The 23,181-nt window shown below is 41.0% G+C and overlaps 1 protein-coding gene across 1 annotated transcript in view; it reads left to right on the plus strand.

Annotated features, from left to right (window-relative positions):
• The first annotated feature begins 4,780 nt into the window (after positions 1 to 4,780).
• ITGA8 (integrin subunit alpha 8) overlaps positions 4,781 to 23,181 on the plus strand; it is a 109,168-nt gene continuing 90,767 nt past the window's right edge. Inside the window, exons 1-6 of the mRNA XM_082754700.1 lie at positions 4,781 to 5,259; positions 5,335 to 5,459; positions 16,447 to 16,547; positions 19,170 to 19,293; positions 21,564 to 21,625; positions 22,639 to 22,684. Of these exons, the coding sequence (XP_082610826.1) occupies positions 5,072 to 5,259; positions 5,335 to 5,459; positions 16,447 to 16,547; positions 19,170 to 19,293; positions 21,564 to 21,625; positions 22,639 to 22,684 (646 nt within the window). The 5' untranslated portion in view covers positions 4,781 to 5,071. The remainder of the gene's footprint in view (positions 5,260 to 5,334; positions 5,460 to 16,446; positions 16,548 to 19,169; positions 19,294 to 21,563; positions 21,626 to 22,638; positions 22,685 to 23,181) is intronic.

The following is a 23,181-nucleotide window of genomic DNA, read 5'->3' on the forward strand; positions in this document are numbered from 1 at the left end:
CTTGAATCCTGATGTGTTGTTTCTTTTATATATTTGGTTTTAATGTGACTTGTGTACCACTTCTGTAAAATGATGAAAAGGGACCTTACATTTAGAAATGCCAGGTTTTGAGATGAACACAGCTCGAGAGGGAGTTGGAGGAGGGGGGTAATTTATTGCATCTTAACTCACTGAAGAGCCTCTGTTATTGCCAACGGGGCTGAAATTCACATTCAGAACTATTTTACTTTTTAAAAATTTCATTCCTCTAGAGTGATCATCATGCAAGAAGATGAACAGGCATGGTCAGAAATGAAACACGTAGGTTTGAAGTGAAATCCTTGTTGCACTATATAGTAGTTAAAGTAATAGCAGAAAGAACATCATTTGCATGACACTTGCAGATATGTTCTCTGCAGGACTATAGAATGTATCTATTAGTGTCACATCTGGAAATGGGTGAACAGCGTAGGTCCAATTAACATGACCATTACTGAATGCTAATCTGACAGCAGTGTATCTTACCTCTTTGAGATTTGTTTTTCTAAAAAAATAAAAAACTTAGTCATCTGCAAAGTATTTTTTAAAAGATTCCTTAATCTATGTGGTCTGGATGCTAAATGACTTGTGCAACAGTAGCATTGCTATTCAAAAGTATATAGACGATTAAGAGAATCTGTTCTAATATTTAACTGGGCAAGTTATTGAACTGACAAGTGTGAAGCCTTGATTTTCCTGATGGGTACTTGCTCTAGTTAGTTTGGGTAATTTAAGAAAAACGTTTTAACTTTGTCTTGTTTTTCTTAACTTCTGTCCTTCAGACAGACTTTGAAGGTAAGAGTTCACTTCTCTTGCTCCTTCTGGATTTTAGTGTCTATCTTGCTTTACAATACAGTGTCTCACAACAGAGCTTGCACTGAATCTGTTAGATTGAACAGGCTCTTTCTAGTCCTGTGTCAGATACCAATTATTTTTCATCTCCCAGGAGAAAAAAAAAAAAATAGAAGCCCTGCTGCAATACTCTATAGGAATGTAGCTGATGCCTCATGTAAAGGAACCCTTTTTCTTACACCTTCCTTTTTTTTTCCTTCAAACTGCCTGGTTGTTTGAGGCCTAACTTGGATGTGTACCGAAGTTTGCAGTTAGATATTCTCAATAAATAAATAAATAATGGAAAGATTGTTTCCGGTGCCTCATATTAGCCTGGGGAGTTCTATATGAAGGCTTAAGGCTAACATAAATATATATATATATATATATTTTGCTTCATTAAAGCCTAAACTGTGCAGCCAGTATGAATCCAAATGTGGCTATGCTTGTTACATTCCCCATGAAGACCCCTTTAAAATAGTCCATCACTTAAGTATTCACAGGGCACTTTGGGTTTTGAATACTTGTGCTTGGTTTTATCTCTCAGACAGTGCTAATTTCTATCTGATCCGTGTGCTTCTTTTTTTTTCGTTCTTTCTTCTCTTCCTTGTGAGGCTGAATTTAGGGCAAAGAAGCCCAAGCTGGGCCTAGATAGTGTATATAGGTGATGTGGGAAGAAGATGTATTAGGGTAGTGAAATGGCAATATCTGCACAACACTTGGTGAGCAGGAGCAAGAACATCCACTAGGGTAACACATGCCATGCTGCATTTGCTTTCCAGCTAGATGAGTGTCTACAGAAAGCTTCTGGCCAGTTAGCATGGGTACTCGTTTCCACACTGAACTGCTTCGCATATAGGATCAAGCATGCTCTGGACACTGTAGTTGTGGGTTTGCTGTATTATGCTGCAAGTCTGCTGACCACAATAGCCTCTCAGACTTGGGTATGGGCTAAAATTCATCCTTTTCAGTTAGGAAAGACAAGCAGGTGCTCAGATTCAGTAGCTCGCAGTAGCAAGCTGTTAAGAAATTTATGCCTTGTGTAGGGCATGGTCATATTCTCATTTCATCCTCATGCTTTGCAACAGCATAATCAGTACAAAATACTGTCTGCAATGGCTCCAAGTGCGGTTTAGGAGAAGGCTTCCTGCTACAGAAAGTTACTGGGAAACACCTAAGGGAATGGGTAAGCTTTCCTGTGGGAATTGGACACTCGAGGCTTCTGTACTGGCAGGTTTTGGAAAGATCCAACAGTAAAATTGGCGTTAGTTTTGACAAGCTTTATGTTAAAATCCCATATGATTCTTTGGAACATTTATCCTCCTTCTGCTAGCAGACAGATTACTAAATAGTGGCATAAAATAAGATTAAAGGTTTAATAATAGAGTCTTGTATGGAATTCTAAGTTTTGCTTAGGCAAAACTTTCTGTAGAAGCTTTCACTGATTTATTTTTAAGGTTGGAAAGACCATAATGACACGTTAACCATACCAACTGCATATAATGTAAGCTGCAGAAGTTCACACTGTGAATCTCATACTTTATCTGTATAAATTATTTGGTTCCACATCCGACCTTCCAGTTATTCTGTAGAGTAAATAGGTTTGTAATGACTTTTGGACTCTGGCTAAATGCTCTTATATAAAAGCTCTCTATCTTGGCTCCAGATCAGTTTCTAGATCCTATTAAGACTTTATAGTTCAACATAATAGACATTAGCATAAGGCAGCACTTACGATAGCTGAATTCCTATTCATAGAATGGAATCATAGAACCATAGAGTGGCTTGGGTTGGAAGGGACCACAAAGATCATCCAGTTCCAATCTCCGTGACATAGGCAGGGATGAATACAGTACTATCACAACATACAACTTCCATTTATTTGCCTTCACTTGCTTTAAAAATGTATGACTGTTAAGGATAGGCGTTATCCCCACAAGTCATTGAGGTACTGCTGAATTTCTTATAGGTGCTTAGAACTCCAGGTGATGGTAGTTCCATGTGAAATGGCCAGATACCGTCAATGGTTATGTTTCACTCTAATAAGAGTAATAAAGTCAGTAGAGTTGTAAAGCTAACAGAATTAAGGAATATTACAAGCCTGTGGGGACAGCTGAGGGTCACATAGCTAATGCTGGAAATAAACACACAGTTCTATTTTTGTGAGCAGGAATGTCAGTCTTATCAGAGTAATCTTGCCATAAAACACTTAAATTAAAACAAACACAAAAGAAAAGAAACCAGAACCTCAGAACAAAACAAACTACCCTCAGCTGCTTTCATAGGTATGCACTACTGGAACATGTTTATAAATGGGTTTCATGACAAATGTTCTCAATTTTTCTGATCTTTCCCTGATATTTTTGGACACATCTTACATTATAAATGCTGAAAAACAACAGTTTTTTGTCCTAATAGAGCTGATTAAATCATTTTTTTCCCTTCCTTTCTTTGGGTTGGTCAGAAAAAATTAGACTGTCTCCTTAAGATGTGGGTGTGATGTCCCATTTAGCCTTGTTGGGGAAGGGAGCATTAACGGGCAGATGCATGTTTTGCATACTCTTAACAAGAAGAGCTAGAACACTATTGTTGGGCTCATTGGGGCAAAACAATTCAAGAAAAATGTTATACAGCTTCATTGTTTTTAGTTACTTTTAAGAGGAACTTATATGAGGAACTTTCTAAAAGTTAGTGAACCTTGCAGTATAGTGGGGTTGGCCATGTCTATGGGAATAAAGGCACTACACCTGCACAGAGCTGTGGTGAAGGTCCACAGCAATGCTGTCCTTGTGAATGTAAGGACCTCCCTTCAGCACCACAAAAGCTTATGTAGCCAGGCAAGCACTGACAGAAACTCACAGAGGAATTTACTTTCCTAACCGCTAACAATGGTATCATCCAGAGTGGTGTGGTCAACAGGTCCAGGTGGAGATCAGTGACAAGTGGTGTCCCTCAGGGGTGGGTACTGGGAGCAGTACTGTTTAGTATCCTTACTAATGACATGGACAGTGGGATTGAGTGCACCCTCTGCAAGTCTGTGGATGACACCAAGCTGTGTGCTGCAGTTGGCACGACAGAAGGTAGGGATGCCATCCAGAAGATGATCGGGGGCTGGAGCACTTCTCCTATGAAGACAGGCTGAAGGAGCTGGGGTTGTTCAGCCTGGAGAAGATAAGGCTCTGGGAGACCTTACAGCGGCCTGCCAGTACCTAAATGGGGGCCTACAGGGAAGCTGGGGAGGGATGCTGTGTCAGGGATTGTGATGACAGGACAAGGGGTAGTGGCTTTCAACTAAAAGAGGGGAGATTTAGGTTAGATAGAAGGAGGAAATTCTTCACTCAGAGGGTGGTGAGGCCCTGGCACAGGCTGCCCAGAGAAGCTGTGGCTGCCCCATCCCTGGAGGTGTTGAAGGCCAGGCTGGATGGGGCTTTGGGCAGCCTGGTCTGGTGGGAGGTGTCCGTGCCCATGGCAGGGGGTTGGAACTGGGTGATCTTTAAGGTCCCTTCCAACCCAAACCACTCCATGCTTCTATGACTCTAAAGCGTTCAGAATTGGGGGGGTCAGTCAGCTTTACATCTTCCCTATGGTGAGAGGTTTGGGTTTTTTGTTTGCATGTTTTTGTTTGCTTTGTCTTTAATGCCCATGTCCCATAACAACCTAATGAAGGTCTCTTCTTTTCCACGTGTTCTGTTTCCTAAAAGGCATTGCTCAGCTGTCAGACCCTTCAGTTCAAACTCTTGAACATGCTGCAAGAAGTGGGAAATGCCCACACCAGCCCCAGCTCTGCCTCCCCTTGCGAACAGGGCTGGCCACACGGAGACCACTTTGAGGGGACCGCAGGGCAGAGCAAAGGGGATGTCCCAGCTGACAGCTCCTTCCCCAGCCCCACGGGTGGCTTGTGCGCGCCAAACCCTCCTCAGCCACCTCCGGGGCCCCTCTCCCAGCGGCGGCGTCCCCTCAGCGGAGCCCTGAGGCGGCGCGGGGCTGAGGCGCCTCCGAGGCTTCCCCGCCACAGCCTCCCTCCCCCGGGGCTGCCTCTGCCGGGCCGCGGGGCCGCCAGGGGGAGCCGGAGGGCGGCTCGCTGCCCGCCGGCCGCGGCGGCGGAGGTGGAGGTGGCGGTGGGGGTGAGCGGGGCCGAGCCTCCCTCGCCGGCCCCCCGCGGCACCGCGCAGCTGCGCTGGGCTGCGGGGCGCTGCGGCCGGGCTGGCTCAGCGGGGCGAGGATGCTGCGCCGCCGGCAGCCGCCGTGCCCGCTGCCCTTCGCCTTCCTCCTCCTCCTCCTCCTCCTCCTCGTGCTGTCAGCGCCGGCGGTGGCTTTCAACCTGGACGAGGAGAAGCTGACGGTGTACAGCGGGCCCCCCGGCAGCTACTTCGGCTACGCGGTGGATTTCTACATCCCCGAGCCCGGCAGGTGAGTGCGGGGGCTGGCGGCGGGGAGCTCCCCCCCTTGCCTGCCCCGCTGACCGGGCGGCGTGCTGCTCCGCAGGGTCGGCGTGCTGGTGGGAGCCCCCAAGGCCAACACGTCGCAGCCGGACATCGTGCAGGGAGGAGCGGTGTACCACTGCGCCTGGCCCGCCGCGGGCTGCCACCAGATCCCCTTCGACAACACCAGTAAGTGCCGCGGGTCCCCCCCCCTCCGCCTCCTCCCCGCGCTCCTCCCGGGAGCTGCGGGGCAAGGTGCGCCCGCCCTTGGGAACACCTCGTTTGGGCTGAGTGCCCCCGAGCCCTGCCCCACACGCTTCTCCCACTCCTGGAAGTCGCAGGTGAGGCTGGGTGGTTGTGCTCCATCGCGCTACCTCGCTGGTGTAGCTGCTCACACGGCACCAAACTCCTGCTCCCCTCCCTTCTCCCTCCTCTCAGGGCTGCAGGCTGGCTGCAAACGGATTTAGGCACAGGGGTGGGTAGATCGCATCCACTTCCAAAGTCCCAGGACAGACTTATTTAATTAGGGAGAACGCGCATTTAAGCAGTTCAGGCTGTTTGTGCTTTCTGTTGTCTCTGTATAGGTCTTGAGAACAATTTGAGCCTCGTGTTTCCAGGGACAGGAAGACCGATTGGTTTAAGTCAGGCAAACTTTGACAGTTTAGCCATTAAACAAAAGTTACGGTTCTTTCGGTTATATTCTTAGCTTTTATGGCGTACTTAAATACAAACACAATACACTTCACTCTTGTGCTAGGAGCACAAATTAACTTAGTAGAGCTTATTTCGTTGTAGCAAGTAAGGGCAGTTCTCCCCCCTGCCCAGCGCCAGCCACCCTCCCACTATGACTGTGTAAGTGTTTAAGCCTCTTCCATTCAGGACTGCCATCGTCCTAGGAACAGCCTAGGAGCTCCTGCCCCGGGAGCCTGCAAAGCAGCACTGTATGTATCTGTGGCTCCTTGGGCATGTGAAATGATGTAGAGCATGTAGTTATATATAAATGGGAATGTATGGGCATAGTACGCATACAATATTTTTATTGTCATGTGTCTTCGTGAGCTAGTGCACTAATAAACCTAGTTGAGCAAATATTCTTCTATTTCTATCTTACAGTTAGATAAATTCATGTACCAGAAGTAGAATATGTTATCTACACAAATTACTTTTAGTTTTGAAGAGAAAACTTTCAGACCAAATGAAAATTCTTTTGCATTTGAAAGGGGCGTTTTGAAAAATGAATGAAAACCTAGTGATGAAATCTAGAATGGCATCTGGCTTTCCTGTGGGAAACTTCGGAAAAGTTGACTACAGAGGCTTAGGACAACTCCATATGCTGTAGGCACAGATTTCCATTTGTGGGTGCTGTGTTTTGAGGGAAGGCACAACCACAGGCTGTTGAGTAAGTACATCAAAAAGGCTTTGGACTGTGCCACATGACTGTCCAGAGAGGACAGAGAGTGTGGCATCTCCAAAGTGTTGTTCTTTCAGTCTGAGGCATTTTGTATCCTCTGGATAGACACTTAATTTGCAGAAATTGAAGTTAAGCAAGAAGCAGTGTCTGCAGTACAGACGTGTTTGGAAGTGTTATCGCTGGCTGTCCAATTCAAGTACCAAGGGCAGTTCAGGTGTCATTTCACACAATTTGGTGCTGGCCAGCTGCCCTCATGGACGAGGACCCCAGGAAGGTTTGCATAGCTTGTACCAATGCCCATTCTTCACTGCCAGCAATATAAAGGCTATCTCTAATATGCCTTAGATAATTCATTTTACTGAAGAAGAGATGTGTATTTCATGTCAGTTTTGTCTCTCCAAAATACTTCACTTACTGGAGCAATGTTTCCATCTTTTCCACATTTCCCCCAGAGCAGTCCACGTGAACTCTATCCTAGATGATGCTATTTTAAATAGCCTGTTACATACAGTTCCTGTCGAAGCCTTTGACCACTGTATGCCAAGTGGAAGTTAACTGGTTCTTTTTTAATATTCGGGGTATTTTCAGATTATGACTCTTCCTTGGACTGGCACCTTGTACTCACTATGCATTCTCCCTGCAGCATCGCTGAGAATGGCCATTACTCCCATTTTCTATTTAAATATCCATTTTTGTATCCATTCTGAGAAACAGAAAAAAGTGAGTCTAGGTTGTCAAATATCATTCAGGAAGTTGGTGACGGTTCTGCAAAATGACTCTGGATTTTTTTGTCTTCTGCCAGTACCTTAACCAGAAAATTATCATTTCTTCCAAAGTAGAAACTCCCAGGAACTGTCAGAAGACTGGGAATACAGCTCTAAGAGCTCTAAATTTAAATTATTAAAAAACAAAAACAAGCAAACAAACAAACAAACAAAAAAAAACCTGCTCAATCAGTAAGAGTATTTTTAAATTAACATCAGAAGCTAAAAGTGAGGGTAACTAGAAAGAAAAGAAGAGAATGATGTAACAGTTAAAAGGCAGTGTGACCCAACAAATAGATAAAGAATTTATTAAATCAGTGTTGTTCAGCCCGAAGGGTTCAATGGAGAACTTCTAAAAAGTTTGTTAAAGAAAAGCAGATTGATAAATACTACAGCCCACGTTAGAGACATGAAATCTCTGCAGGTCACAGAAACTGTGGCATTTCTACTATAACCAAAAAATTCAAGACATCAACAAGTTCAAGTGGTTGGTTGAAAAACACTGACTTCAACTGCACATGAGCATGAAGGCTTTTGATATGTCTTCCATTTCTGAGGGCTGGGTACACACAAGAAGTTCAGGTATGTTGTGTTCAATGCAAGTTATGCTCTCCCGTTGAGGGAACACACTGTGCACTTGGATGTTATTTGGACTTTTACTGCCAATAATAGCCACCGTAGTTCAGAAACAGAGAAGGTTCACTGTGTGAATTAGGACAATTTTACCAAAAAAAGCACAGTAGTGTTTTTGATTCCATCAAGACTGGAATTATCTCACAAGCAGGGTGTCTCTGCTGCCCCGTGCAGGTGCTGTAGTGGGCAGTCATTGCAAATCATCCTGTAACATCGTAGTGCCTCAGTTTTGCTGGTGGAAATAAGTCTGTAAGTGGGTACCTAGTTGGTGAGACTTGTGTAATTGTACAGGTTGTTGTTCTGTTTCCAAAAAGAAAACAGACCTAATTTTAAGGTTTCCTTCATTTGCAAATGCTTTGATGTTGTTTGTCTTAATGCGATCAATATCTCGTTCCTACTAAATGAAAAAAAATTATGTCATTGAGTAGTTTTCTGTGGTGACTTCTGTCAAGATTCTGGACATTTTCTAATATCATGATGTTACAGGTGTGGGGTTGCTTTGTACTAATTTATAGTTTCCCTTTATTTCACTGATTCCAAGACAGTGTTCCAGGATAGACACCATAGTGAAAAGCTTATCCTTGGTTAGGTTAATATTAGGATGGAAAGTGCTGAGATAGGATAACTTTGGTCCTGTATAGACTGTTTCATTGATGATTTTTTTTTTTTTCCCTCTGTGAACATTACCTTCCTATTTTAAAAACAACTAAAGGTTTAGTTTAAAGAAAGCTGTTCTGTATCCTCCATGCCATAGAGTCCTGAAGGGAGAATGGAGATGTGAAGCCTAGCTGGACCTGCCACCCTGACACTGGTGTAAGACAACTGCAGGTGTTGCACAGAGGACCAGAGATACGACACTGCAAGGGTGGCACTGGCAAAGTGCAGCTCACCTCCCCTCCACCACACTAGAACTAAACTCTGTCCTTTGTCTCCTGTAAGCTTTAAATTATAGAAGACAAATCCCTGTGGCTTCTGAAGTTCTCTTGCTCCTTTTTGTTTTTCCTCAGGAACTAAGACTGCATGAGGAAATAGACATTGTGTTGATTACTAAGGTATACCTAAGGGGAACATACAATATTTGGTCAATTCCCTGTGAAAGATATGCAAACACTTTTAACAATGTGTCATTACTTCTGAGTGCCATGTCTTGGCTGTCAAACACAAACTAGGTTCCTTACTACTAGCGTTGATACTCAAGGCTGCTCCTGAACTCTCTATGGCTCAGCCTGTAGTTAGGATGCACAGGCTGGTCCGAGTCCTATGTGCTGCTGCTGAACTTGTGTTAATGTGGAAGTGTGTGTGGGCTAAGCTGCTCTGATGAGAAGATGGCTTACTTAGAGTTAGCAGAGGTGTAGGAGTATCTGGAGCTCATTCCTGCAAGTCATGGAAGAGAAGCTGTGGATGCCCCATCCCTGGAGGTGTTCAAGGCCAGGCTGGATGGGGCTTTGGGCAACCTGGTCTGGTGGGAGGTGTCCCTGCCCATGGCAGGGGGTTGGGACTGGATGGTCTTTAAGGTCCCTTCCAACCCAACCCATTCTGTGATGCCACCTCACTGACATTGTTCTACTGAGAGTTCTCCCAGATTGTCACTGATCTCTCAGGTCACCCGTCTTTGTTCCAGAGCAGTCAACCCAGACGTTTCCAATGCACTGAGGTTACTTACCTGCAGACTTAGGTGTATAATTAGTCCTCCCGATGAAATAAATCATTCCTGACAGGGAACAGAGGAGGGACAGAGGATGACATTTTGACATACGTTGGGAATTGAGTCCGCCCATCCATATGTAAGTCACGTAACAGGACATCCCCATATGGGTGGACCAGTGATATGGCCTGCAGCCAGGAAGGGGATTTAGCAGTAACTCTCCGTGTTTCCTGCTGTTGATGCAGTGCTGACTCTGCAGTCCCTTGTTTGCAGTTCTTCAAAGCTCCCTAAATCTAGGTACTGGAGCCAAGCCTGAGAGGAAGCTGAAAGCACTGTCCTTCAGAGCACAACTGGTGCTTTAAGCGCCCTTGTTGCAGCAGGGAAGTGAGATAAAGTATAATGGAAGGGCTTTTAGTATCCCCTTACTCCAGGAGATACGGACTGAAGGACAGAGACTCTTCTCCCTTGTTTTCTTGCTCTGCAAGGCTGTCCTATTGCATTGCACTGTCAGGATGTGATACTCTTTGAAATGTAACAGGAGAACAGGGGAACAAGCGTTGGCATTATCTTAGAGAGATGTGATCTGAATTTCCTCTTTCCTACACAAAGCCAACTTCTTTTCAGTTTCTCCATTATGGAATGAGGTTTACAGTGAGTTTTTCTGCTTTAGCACGGAGGTAAAATTACCAAGTCCTTGCGTTCAAACTGGATGCTCTTCCTTTCGGCTGCCAGAAGAGGTAGCAGGAGAGCAATGTGAAGAAATCTTTCTCCCCTCTTTATTAACTGGGGAACTTCTGAAGCTCTCAAGGCATCTTGCAGCCAGAACCAAACTTAAATGCTCCCTGAAGTACACTGTTGTGTTTGAGATCTGTTAATAAGCTAATACTTCATATTTCAGAAACTCATTATAATAGTTATTTTTAATTGTAGCGCTAAACAAGCTGTAACAAGTTCTGATACTAATTAATGTTAAATTAGCTCTGAAGGGCAGAATTTTAGATACTTGCCCTAGGTTTTCAGGACTCACTGGAGTTGCCTTTGCTATCAGTCCACTTCACCAGTTTTAGTAAAAATGGGTTATGTTTTTTAAACTAGCTGGAGAGAATTTGAATGGGCTCTGAAGAGGAACAGGTGAGGGGGAATGTAGGTCAGACCTGGCCAAGCATGGAGTTGATAAAAAACATGAGCTAATTTGGCCGGCAGTTGAGCTGATTGTAACAGAACCCAGGTATGCTGTATAAGGAAAGGATGTATTGTGGGACTCGAGAGATTCAGTTACATGAAAAAATCATTAGCTGCAAAGATGCTGAGATTCTGGGGAAAACTTAGAATCTTGTTATAAAGCAGAATTTGCATCTCAAGAGAAAATGCCGAGGGAGAACTTTGTTGTACTTTGAAATGCTGACACATTTCAGTCACTGTGCCAGTAAGACCTTATCTGGAGCCTTATGGTTCACTTGTGGCACTCTGATTTATAATAGATCCTTGTGGGTTTCTTTTATAAATCTCAGCATTATCTAAAGAAGGGAAAAAAATATCCTTAGCTGTGTTAGTTCAAGCCCTGAGGTCTTAATTTGTTTTTGATCAGATAGTACTTAGGCAAAAAATCCTGTTGGGTTCGATGATTCCTTTTTTTTTTTCTTAATTCATGGAATTTAAGTCCAAATAAAGCTCTCTAGATATGATCTATTAAATTAAAATAACTCATATGAATAGAATCTAAGGCACAATAAAATAAAAAACAACATAGAAATTAAATAGATGTTTGTAGAGTCAGATAAATATAAAAATAGAGGCAACTCTTCTCATCATGCATGGATTTTGCATGTCCTTACTGTCTCAAATACTGTGGAGTCTTTTTTCTACAGCATTAATGTTGAAGGCAACTGCTTGGCTTGGTTCCCTGAATCATCATTAGCCTTGCATTTGTGTTCTGACTCTCTGCTGAAGACCTAGTATCAGTGGCCCTGTGGAAGGTATTGGCTTACCTTCGGTTAGTGATGGGTGGTATCATTTGAATCTTTTATGGTGGGGATACCAATAAACATCACTCCGCCATGGTGGTAAGGCTGACAAGACCACCTCTTACCTAATTTCCAGAGTATGGGACCAGTACAGACCCTTCACTCTCTCTCTTACCTCCTGTAAGCCATGACCTTACCAGTGCAGCAGGGCTGAGCTCAAAGTTAAAGCAGTTTGCTTGGAGCTTTGCACCTGTAGCCAAGTTTTGAATCTACCCAAGGGTGGAGATGTCACAGCCTCTCTGGAGAAACTGTTGCAATACCTAATCACTCTCACTGTGAAGGGTATTTTATTTATATTTAATCAGAAGTTCCCTTGCTGCAACAAATGTCTGTTGCCTCTTTTCCTTTTGCAGTGTACCTCAGGTGGGAGTTTGGCTCTCCCTTCTCTCTACCTATTGAGCACTGGCTGAAGTGCAAACAGATCATAGAGATCCTCCTTTGCTTTCTCTTCTTGCAACTGCAAGACTTGTACTAGTGTTTCAAAACTGTACTGTAGCATTCTAGGTGTTGCCCCATGTGAGGGGGATATACACTTTTCTTGACCTATAAATATTTATATAAATATAAATGTTTGGTTTGTTTATATATTTGTATCCACATTATAGAAATATGCATAGGTTGAGATGATTATTCAGCTCTACTCCGTGTATATATAATTAGATATGAATATACATATATAATAACTATATTAAATTAATATTTTCTCTATACATTTGTTGATACATATGGATATGCATAAATACATACATATATCAAAACAGGTATTGAAAAGGGATTTGCCATCCTGGATGTAGTCTGAATAGGCACAGATTAGTGGGCATAGTGTAACTGAGCCTGCTACAGGTGCCTGATGAACGGCCGTGTATGTTTATCCATTACAGCACATACAGACAAATGCACACACAGAGCCAGTGAAGACAGTACGTTACAAAGTTCCTGGTAAGTGAGAACTGACCAGAAAGAGTTGTAGGTACATAATATAGCTGGATTTGCTGCTTTGATTAGAAGTGTTGTTTTCCTACATTAGTGTGTTTAAAATATTTTTGCTTTTATTCGAGTATTTTCAAATTCTAGTAGATAATATTTTACTTCTCGTTTTCAAGAACTGAATGAGCCACTATCAGTATCTGCAAGTATTTTTATGCTGTTCCTAATTAACAACAAAAAAATAAATATGTATAAGGGTGATGTTTGATTCATGCCTGTTGAAGAGTTTATAATGTACTCATTCAGTGCCTGAGAGGAGACCAAGCTCTGTAGTGCCAAATTTAGTTTAATATGTGCAAATGATGGGTTGGCATTTACACTTTTTCCAGGTTCAGGCTTTAATTTCCTAAAAAGAAATCTCTGTGCTGTTGTTCTTTTGCAATGCTGTTGCGTTTTCCTGCCTGGACTCATTTTTTTCTACTTGTCCAGGTGATTTCAGGAGCCTCTTTCCCTTTAGTAGCCCCTTGGTAGCTCAGGTCTATAGCAGTGGCTGAAGGAACACGGATCTTGAGAAGCATTTTTCACCATCTCCAGCACTGCTTCTGAAGCTGGCTTGTGGGGTAGTACCAATGCACAGGAGTTTGGGCTCCTGCAGCAGAAATGGAGATGATCTGGGGCTGCTAACATGCACCTATATTTAGATACAGACATCTCTGCCCTTTGCATGCTCTCGCTTGTCTGGGCCCTAGCCTGCGATACAGTCCCAGCCAGTACAATTACGAGTGACTCCAGGGCTGAGGTTCAAGCCAAATTTGCGAGTGATCCAGACTGTTGACCATCTGGAAGAGCTCCTGGGCTGGCCCTGAAGCAATCCAGCCGGGACTGAGGCGCTTGCCGGGCCTCTCAGCGGGCAGGCCCAGGCGTTGTGTGCCCGGCCCAGCTGCTGCCTTCCAGCCTTGCTCTCCTCACGCCAGCGTCACGTATCGTGATACAAGATAGCCTGGACTCCTTCCTAAAAGGGGCCAGGCATGTTCCTCCAGAAGAGAAGATGACATTTATATGCAACCTGAATTCGAGCCAAGTTTTTGCTGCTCACAGAAGTGTAGCTCAGCCTGAGGGCAAAGCAGATGAGACGTAGCCTGTGGGCCTCAGATCCACATAAATAACATGAGATATTTTGCTGTCTTATTAAGGGTGTTGTCAGGATACAGACATCCTTTGAAACACTTAGCACAGTTTTGAGGGATTTACCAAAGACAGAAATAACTTCATTGTTTTTTGAGAACCGGAGTGGGATTTATCTGACTAAACAAGTAGCTTTTATGTTAGCCTAGTCTAAGCTGGTCCTTCTTGGCTGTATATAGTCAATTTAAAAAAATTTAAAAAAAGGTACTTTTAGGCCATTGTTCTTCTGACCTTCTCAGGTACTTGCTTCAGGATAAGAACTGTGCAGTAGGTCATGCCCTCCGTTGTAAGTGGCTGACTAGCTCTGGAGGGGGCATTTACAGGATCTTCGTTTGGAGCCTTGCTGTCTAATTGAGTGCAGTCAGTGCACGGTAATGACGGTCCATATGTATTCACACAAGTTAATTGTGTTTATAGCTTCATTTTGATGAAGTTACAGGGGAAGCAGTTGCTGTTTTACAGCAATCTGAAATACTGGCTGGTTGTTACATACTGAAGGCTAAACTGTATTGCAAAGCACAACTTCAGAAAGTTGGCAGATTATGACAGCTCCAGCAAGGGTCCTGAATAAACATGATTTGAGAATTTCTGTCAAAAAACACTTAGCCATGGAAAAATAAAAAACTATTTACTAATTTGTGTGTGTGTGATGTTTTACTAATTAATTTATAATGAAAATCCCATGCCACATGATAAGGATTCATACTACACCATATGCCACTAAGGGGGACTACAGTTCTTGCAGATACTGCTAAATTCAGCTATGGTTTTCATAAATCCTGCAAACAGTTGTCCTAGTTTTAAAACCTAACATCATCTCAAATTTTAGTATACTTTGCCAGTAGACAAGTGAGCTGTTTCAATTAAAAATGTAAGCTCTTTTTAAGTTAGAAAACTGGTTGGGAGCTTCCTCAGAGCCAGGTTAGCATTGTCTTCTGTAAGCCAACCATGGTGGATTTTCAAGTTTCAAAAGCTTTGTTTCTATCGAGACCTCATCTGTGGACATTGATCATCTTCAGATCTGCTGAAGCATTAAAATAAATAAATAAGTTAAATAAAGGTTTCTTTACGTTTTAAATGCTCTGTCTTCACTGGAAAAATAATCAAAAGTGGTGTTGCCAACAAGTAGGTAGAAGCTGGCAGCGCCTATAATGCAGTGTCAAAGTCGCTGTCTCCCACACTCTTGAAGTTTATGCCTAATTTAAATAAATGTATTTAAAAGTGAAAGTTTCTAGAATTTTAAATTATTATTTCCAAATCTTAAGATCTTAATATTCCCAAAATTTATCACTCTCCTATGAGTGCTGTGAGCATAGATTTCTGTATTAGCTTCAGCAGAGCACAACAACGAATACTTGTCTGAGGGAAACTTTCTCAGAGACTTTTCAAACTTTCACAGGTTTGTTCTTTTTCAACTTTCTTCTATCCTTATTAGAAAAATACAAAGGTAGGGTCCCCTTTTTCTCCATATTTCAAGCATTTGTCTTTCTGTTTGTATCTGTAACATTTATGAGGTTACCACAGGCTGAGGCAATTGGTAATCCAACATCGTAGAAAAGGATTCAGATATCTCCTCTATGGCTATTGGGGAAATCCCGGGAAGCACTGGCTTTTTACAGGTGACAATTATACCAGCTGTGTTTTTCCTCAGTTTTTAAAAAAATGTATATAAGTACATACTGTATAATACAAAATTCCTTTTTTTTTTTTTTCTTTTTTTTTTTTTTTCCCTACATTCCCAGGTAGACAGTATAAGTTTTTATTTTCACTTAGAGTGAATAAAAAGAATTGATTCTCGTGCAATCCCTCTTGATAGGAACCAGAAACAAGCATAAGGGAATGCAGATACAAGGGGAAAGGAGTAATGCCCTGCTTATGTATAAATTGAGAAGTTCATTAGGAGTGACTGGTAAGGGAAGAGCATAGCTCACGAACATATGGGAAATCAGTTTACTTCAGAGAACTAAGGGTGAAAGGAAGGGATGTCTGTTTTTTATTAAAACCTGAAATGCATTATAATTGGCCTGAGTCTTTGCCCAGATGGCTTTTCTTATGCTGACATCTGCAACAGTGTATATAAAGCAACATTAAGAAGCTGTCTCTTGTGACAATGTGTACACATGTAATTCTGTTAAAAACGAAGTCCTTTGCTATCAGTAGTGCTGGGCTCTGAATATTCATGCTGAGAAATTTCACATTTGACAAAAACTATAGAACATGGTCTTTTTTATTTTTTTTTCCCAGTATGGAAGGTTTCTGCCACTTATGAGAAACGTTTTTTAGGGATTTTTGCTTATTTTTGTAGATTCCTATTTGTTCATCATAAACACCAGGTCAAGTGTTTGGATTTTTGTCTGTTTGTTTGTTTTTGTGTGTGTGTGTATAACACAGAGTTTCATCTTCCTTTTTTTTCTTTTTTTTTTCCTGAAATTTAAGTGTAATTATTTTGAATTCTCAACTGATAGGATGATGACAGTGGATATGATGTAATTAATATATCCATTGGTATGTTTACTTGTATCTGTAATTCACTGGGTAATACTTTTTTAAAATAAGCTGTCAACAATCTTCTTCTTTTTTTTGTCAGACAACAGGAAAATTAAGGTCAATGGCACCAGGGAACCAATTGAGTTTAAGACAAATCAGTGGTTTGGGGCAACAGTCAAAGCTCATAAAGAAAAAGTTGTGGTAAGTCTTACGCACTTGGTACTAATTTGGAGATAATGTTTATCTTTTCTCAAATGTGTATCTTTAATAGCTGTCTGTGTATAGATCGCATAAGCAAGTCTGTGATTACTCATAGAGTTTAAAACAGATGATGTATATAGCTTGTAAAAAATCAGTCTGTAGAATCAGGTTGAACTCATCACTTGAAGATGATCCTGCTGCCAGGTCAAAATAGTGGAATGCCATATTGGTTATGGAAGCAAAAGATTAATTTTTTAAAACAAATAATAGACTTTTTTTTTGTGAGATAGTAACTGTAATAGCTGTATGCTTAAAATATTTTGTATTATGAAGGTTTATGAGGGATGTTAAATGTAGAATGTAATTGAAGCCAAGAATCTGTGCTGAAGATCAAGTAATAAGAGGAAGCACTGACTTACTTTGTCACATTTACATTGTTTCAAACACCTATGTCACAGGGTAGACCAGCTGCAAAAAAGTCTCAATAAAAAAGCTCCAAGTCATGACTGCTGTTAAAGTGTTCCAGTTTTGCTGAGAATTTCCTCTGTATTGGTTGAGGACCAATGGTCCTCATGGTACAAGTAGTATTATCGTTTAGTGTTGCTTACATGCAGACACTTTATAATTTATGCACTTTAGTTTGCATTGGAAACACTACTGAAACAATTTTGATATGAATAAATAGTTTGTTGATACCTGATTATTTTTACAATTACAAAGCAATAACTTGTATCCTGGTATTTATTTCTTTTTTATTCAATTGTTACTTAAGAAATAGTCATAAGGGAAGCATCAAAAGGAAGTGCTTTCACTTAAATTGCATGCCTTGTTGTTAACCTAGAGAAGGATTTTGACACAGAACAGGTAATGAATAAAACATCACCTTACTGTTAGAGAGTTAGCATATACTGTGTCAGTGTTATCACAGCTCTCAAATTTCATATTCATTGCCTTCATGTACCACTCTTTTGTACGTGCATTTTCTATTTCAATGTTAATTACACAAAGAAAGTACTTGTCACTTTTCTGAATTGTAAATGTAAAAATCCTAAAAGTAGCTGAAGACTTTTCTGTTTGTTTACTCTACTAAAAATAGTTCACAAACTGCAATAGAATACTCCTTTATCACCACTTGCTGAATCTTAATCAAACAAACTGAAAACATCATCACAGAGTGATGTGTGGTGTCTGTACTAACCAAACGTTGCTTTCCTTCTTATAAATTTCCTCAGGCTTTCTGAAACACAGAAATGGTCAACACTTTTCAGGCAAAAACTTGGTCAGCAAAGCTATAAAATTTTCTTTTTTAAGGTTTGTAGACTGGAAGGAAAGAAAAGGGAAATGTCATCAAACTGTCAGAAATTTTTTTTTAACTACAAATCCAATTATAAACTGCATGAGGTCAACATTTATGATTATGTATAATTCTTGTTTCAATCCACTTTGCTCAATGCTTTAGAACATACCTCAATTCACCCTCATAGGGCATGTATTCCTCATTGCTGCAGTCTGGTTCTGCTCTCTGATATATCTCAGTCTGCAAGGTCTTCTAGGCAGGGGCGTGTGTTAGGGTCCCTGGTCCTAAACTGGTGTTCCAGGAGCTCTGACTTTACTGGTAAGCCCTGAATAACACAGGGGCTTGTCCAGCTGGACCTGATTGCAGAACTAAGGCCAATACAGTAATGTGAATAACAACGCCTTGCCAGAGGGAGACATGTTTCTGATTGCAAAAGTGAATCAAGGCAGGATGCAGATGGAGGATTTGGTTGTATCTTACAGCGGAAAGATTGTAAGGAGAAGGTGGCATCTCTGCCCCACCACCCCCATCAAATGAAAAGTTTTAGGGCACAGGAGACCCTGAAGAGCGACTTGCATACCTGACAGCTTATCTTTTTGGTTTTATAATTATTTATTATAAAAAAGATTCTCTCTGCCTACACAACTTAAAAATGTTTTATCCTTAGACTTTCATTTTTGTAACATCTCTACCAGAACACAGAAGATGGAATACCAGTCTACTAGCCAAAAGTTATTCAACAAAAAAAATTGTTAATTGAGGGTCTGTCAAATGCATTATAACTGTCTTGCCTCTCTAAAGGTTTGGACCAGGGGTTCATAAGACAGCAGACAATCTGATGGCTGTGATAGGCAGTGTGGCAGAACACCCTGACAAATCTTCCATCAGGAGAGGAAAATCATATCAGTTCTGCTGCAGTGGCCATTATCTTAAGATGTATCAGGACAGAAGCAGGGATGTCCTCAGCCTAATACACGTAATGTGCAGCTTAAACTACGGGATTGAGTCCTGTGCAGTGAGCAGTAATAGAGCAAGCATATTACTTGTGAAGCAGGCTTAGGGGTTATGTGTAACATACGCTTTAATGAGAGTTGTTGTCCCTGTCAGATTTCATCTGCTACATTCTAGATGAGACTTTTTTTCAGGTTATAATTTCATTATAAGAAGCAGTGGTTCTGCATTTCATTCTATCAATATATTGTGATCATTGCTATATGAATGATACAATACCAGAAAGGATCCTTGTAAACTGTTTATGAAAAACTACATTTGTCAGGTACAGGAGTTTATGAAAGGTATGTGTGACGTAGTTTCTGTTTTGATAGGCTTGTGCTCCCTTATATCACTGGAGGACACTTAAAGATAGCCCTGAGAAGGACCCAGTTGGCACCTGCTATGTAGCAATTCAGAACTTCAGTGCCTATGCTGAATATTCACCCTGTCGCAACAGTAAGTATTAATAGAAACTAATTTGTTTTGGAGGAATTAATGTTGCTCTCAATGTTTTCATCCTTTCAGTTTTTGCACAATCACGGTTGAATGAAAATTACTGTATGTTGTTATCACGCTGGATGAGGGTTTAAAGAAAAAATCAACATAGAATTGTATGCCTGCAATTGGATGCTTAATTGTATAATTAAAAGAGAAGAAATTAAGTAAATTAAGCTCATGCAGTTACAGTGATGTGATATAATTGGTTCAGTTGAAATGGCTTTAAAATGTAACAAACAGATCTAGATAAGAACCAGACAGCATTTTAAACCAATTACTCATGTTCATGCTGAGTATAAATCGCTCATCCCAGGATCACCATCAGAAGACCAGACCCCACACAGAAACACACAAGCCTGTATCACCATTCGTGCCAACATCACCCACGCTGACTCACTTAGGAAGGACTTCCAACATGGAAGAAAGCCACGCGCATTAGCACTGCTGTTCCTCACTCTGCTGTTCTGATGATGTGTGCCTTCACTCCACTGTGGTAGCAATCTCTGGACCTTCTTGGGGAATAGGAAAAAGCCATGCATGTGTATTTAGAACCAATCTCAGTTACCCAGAAGTCTGCAGAAAATGCCACACATCAGATTAAAAAAGATGTTCATCCTGCTCAGCATCCTATGTCTATGTTTATGTAATGATTGCTAATACTCTCATTACCTCAATGCTCCAAATTATTAAAATCAATATGAGGTATCTAGTGACTTTACTGAGCTTTGGACTGGGAAACTGCACAATGCAGTTTCTGCACTCACAGATCAGAGAATTATTCATTCAATTACTTTCCTAAAAGTAATGTCTGTACGATAGCAAATATGATAGGTTTGCCTATCCCTTCCTTTGGAAACTCCCAAAGCAGAATTATGATGTTGTTCAATTTAGTAAGGTGGTTTGCTCTTTCAGGTTGTGTGTGCCAGCCAATGCAAGAGAAGTCTGCACATAACCCCTTATCACAACACCCATTGAACAGATAACCTGCTATTGCAGCCAGCATTCTTGCCATGTGCACGTGGGCTAATTTTGAATCACACCTTCTGACTGTTCCTGTTCTGGGGATTGTGCTCCTACCATCAAGTTTCTTATGGATCATTTTGCCAAGAAAGTACCAGGCTTTTTACAGGAAAAGTAGACACACACTTTACATAATTAAAAGGTCATTTTCCTGTGATGATCTACAGTCAGCATTATATCATGTAGCTGGATTTTCCTGACATCTGACAGATGCTTGATAATACAGCCCAGCAATGCTTTCCACAGTCTACCAGAAAATCTGTACGCATAAAGTAGCAGATAAAGCGCTAAACTGAGTTGTGCTACCAAGTGTTTCTTCATTGACTAATCCTTATCCCTGGGTGGACAGATATGGAAAGAAGCTGAATTTGTAAAAGAAACGGTGCCCACAAGATCTGCTTCATGTAATTTTGATGTCTTACTGGGGTTTTGCCAAAAGCTGATGCCATTTCAAGAGAGAATTGAAGTAGTCAATGCTGTTTCCTGATCCTACAGACTTCCAGCATGCCAGTGCTCATAGGGAAGCCCTAAAATGCATGCCAGCACACTTTGTACAGTTATGTAAGAATTTGGAGACTAGAAATAAAAATGAACAGAAACAGGGAGGATGTTTTTGCGTGTACAGATGTGCATCCTAAATTATATTTCACAAGTCCCAATTGAACAAATGTGTGTCAATTAAAGGGGTGACCCTTGTGAAGAACAAGTGCCCCTTTCCCATGCTGTAGTGCTGACAATCAGGATGCTGTTTGAACATTGACCCATGCTGACTCATCGACTCTGTCAGCATTTCTGGAGAATGCCTTAATAAACACTTAATTCTGTGTTTATGGCAGAGCAGGCTATGGTGGCCATTCTAGGATTCCTTGTTGTGTTGTTTATTTTTGTATCTGCAGACAAATTCAAGCTGAATACTTGGTAGTTGTAACAAGGATCCTTCCTTGGCATGAGAGGATGAGGACCCTAGTAACTGGTGCTATTTTCCAAACCCTTCATGAGGGGGCTGCATGTTCATTGTCCTGTAGAAGGCCTTGATTTGCTCTGCCTTAAAACAAACAAACAAACAAACAACAACAACAAAAACAACACCTTCTTTACATATAATTTGATAATTTTGCATTTACAGCCTTACAGCTCCAGGGGGTGTGTACACTGTCTTCTACATGCACTATGAAATCAATAAAATGCTTCTTCTTTCATAATTGCAGGCAATGCAGATCCTGAAGGACAAGGCTTTTGTCAAGCAGGTTTCAGCTTAGATTTTTACAAGGTGAGATTATGCTTCTGAAATACTTTGACCAAATATATTTCTAATATAAACCCCATGTGCACGTGCTGTCACAGTGATCAAGAGTTTATGCCCATGCTACTGCATATGGAAGGTTTTGCCAAGTTCTTTCCTCCTTTGCAAGCTTTAAACTTTCTGGTTTCATTAATAGAAGAAATATCACTATCAGTACCTGTTCATCTTTTAGCAGTACTCCAATTTATCTCTCCTTGATCTATCTTAACAGATAATTAAGCAAAAATTTGTATGTGCTTCTCTCTCAGTGTTCCACATTCACATTGCTTTCTGGAGACCTGACTTTCAGGAAATAATGGGCAGGCACCAGCTGTCTTTTAGAAGTCAAAATAGATTTTGTATAAGGATGCTTTTGGAGCCAGACCAATGACTGAGACTGTTCTCCTGTGGAGGTGATAGAGGAAACACTGAAGGGAAATAGCTAGTTGTTCTTACATGCCAAGAGAGTCAGTAAAAATACTGTGGGCCAAAGAATATATTTTGCAGCTATTGTTACTATCTTTGCCAGTATTACAGCACTAGGAGCCCACACGTCTTTCACATCACTGGAATTGTTTTCAGTGTTGTGTAGCAACAATTGTTATTCACACTATTAATAGGCAAGTAGTAAAGACTTCATTGTAGAATATACACAGCTGTATTTCTCTGTAAAACATTACCGTTGCTTCATTGAATGTGAAGGACCTCTTTTATGCTGACTTCATTTTCTTACAAAGAACCAGCAATTTTTAGAATGCTGTTAGTACTGAAAAATAAAATTGTCTTTCATTCAAATAAAGATGCATAGGATGGTCTTAACTTTATTTATCCATAGATTTTCCTGAAAATCCATGTGCCTACATCCTTTCCTTGGACAGGACTGTTCTCCCTTATCATTGTTCTGATATTCTTTTGGTCATTAAAATTGTTTTTTTCCCATGCATGCTTCATTTTGTTGTGTTCTTTTGTTGTGTAATTTTATTCAATTCTGCTTTTTGTAGAATGGAGACCTGATAGTAGGCGGGCCTGGTAGTTTTTATTGGCAAGGTATGTTCATCTGGCTGGTTGACTTGATCTAAGAAGTGAAGCATAAAGTATTGTGGAAAACATTCTAGATTTCCAGTGTTTTCTCAGTTTAAGGTAACCAGTCTCTGGTCTATTTTCAACAAGTATAAACAACAGAGGAATTGTTTAGAAGCCACTGAGCATAAAAACAAGTCAAGAGAAAATTCAGACTGTAGGTTCTACAGAAAGAGAGACAAAGAGAAATAACTATTTTTATCTTGGCAGTTTAGCAGATTTGTTATTTAATAAGCTGTTTTCCTAAAAATACTTACATTCGTTAAGTAGCTAATATTTGTACAGTAAATGTAATATTTTCAAAATTTTGTCACTATTTGTTTCTGAACACCACTTTTTATTGCTATCTGCACGTATTTTCAGGATATATGTGGCATCACTGCAGTTTCTCAGATGTAGTTTCTCATGTAGATGAAATCTGAAGTAGTTTTGGTAAAGGAGAAAAAGGGTATTTTTGCTTTAAC

The sequence above is a fragment of the Aythya marila genome, assembly GCF_965140915.1.
Source record: "Aythya marila genome assembly, chromosome: 2".
NCBI classification, from domain to species: Eukaryota; Metazoa; Chordata; class Aves; order Anseriformes; family Anatidae; genus Aythya; species Aythya marila.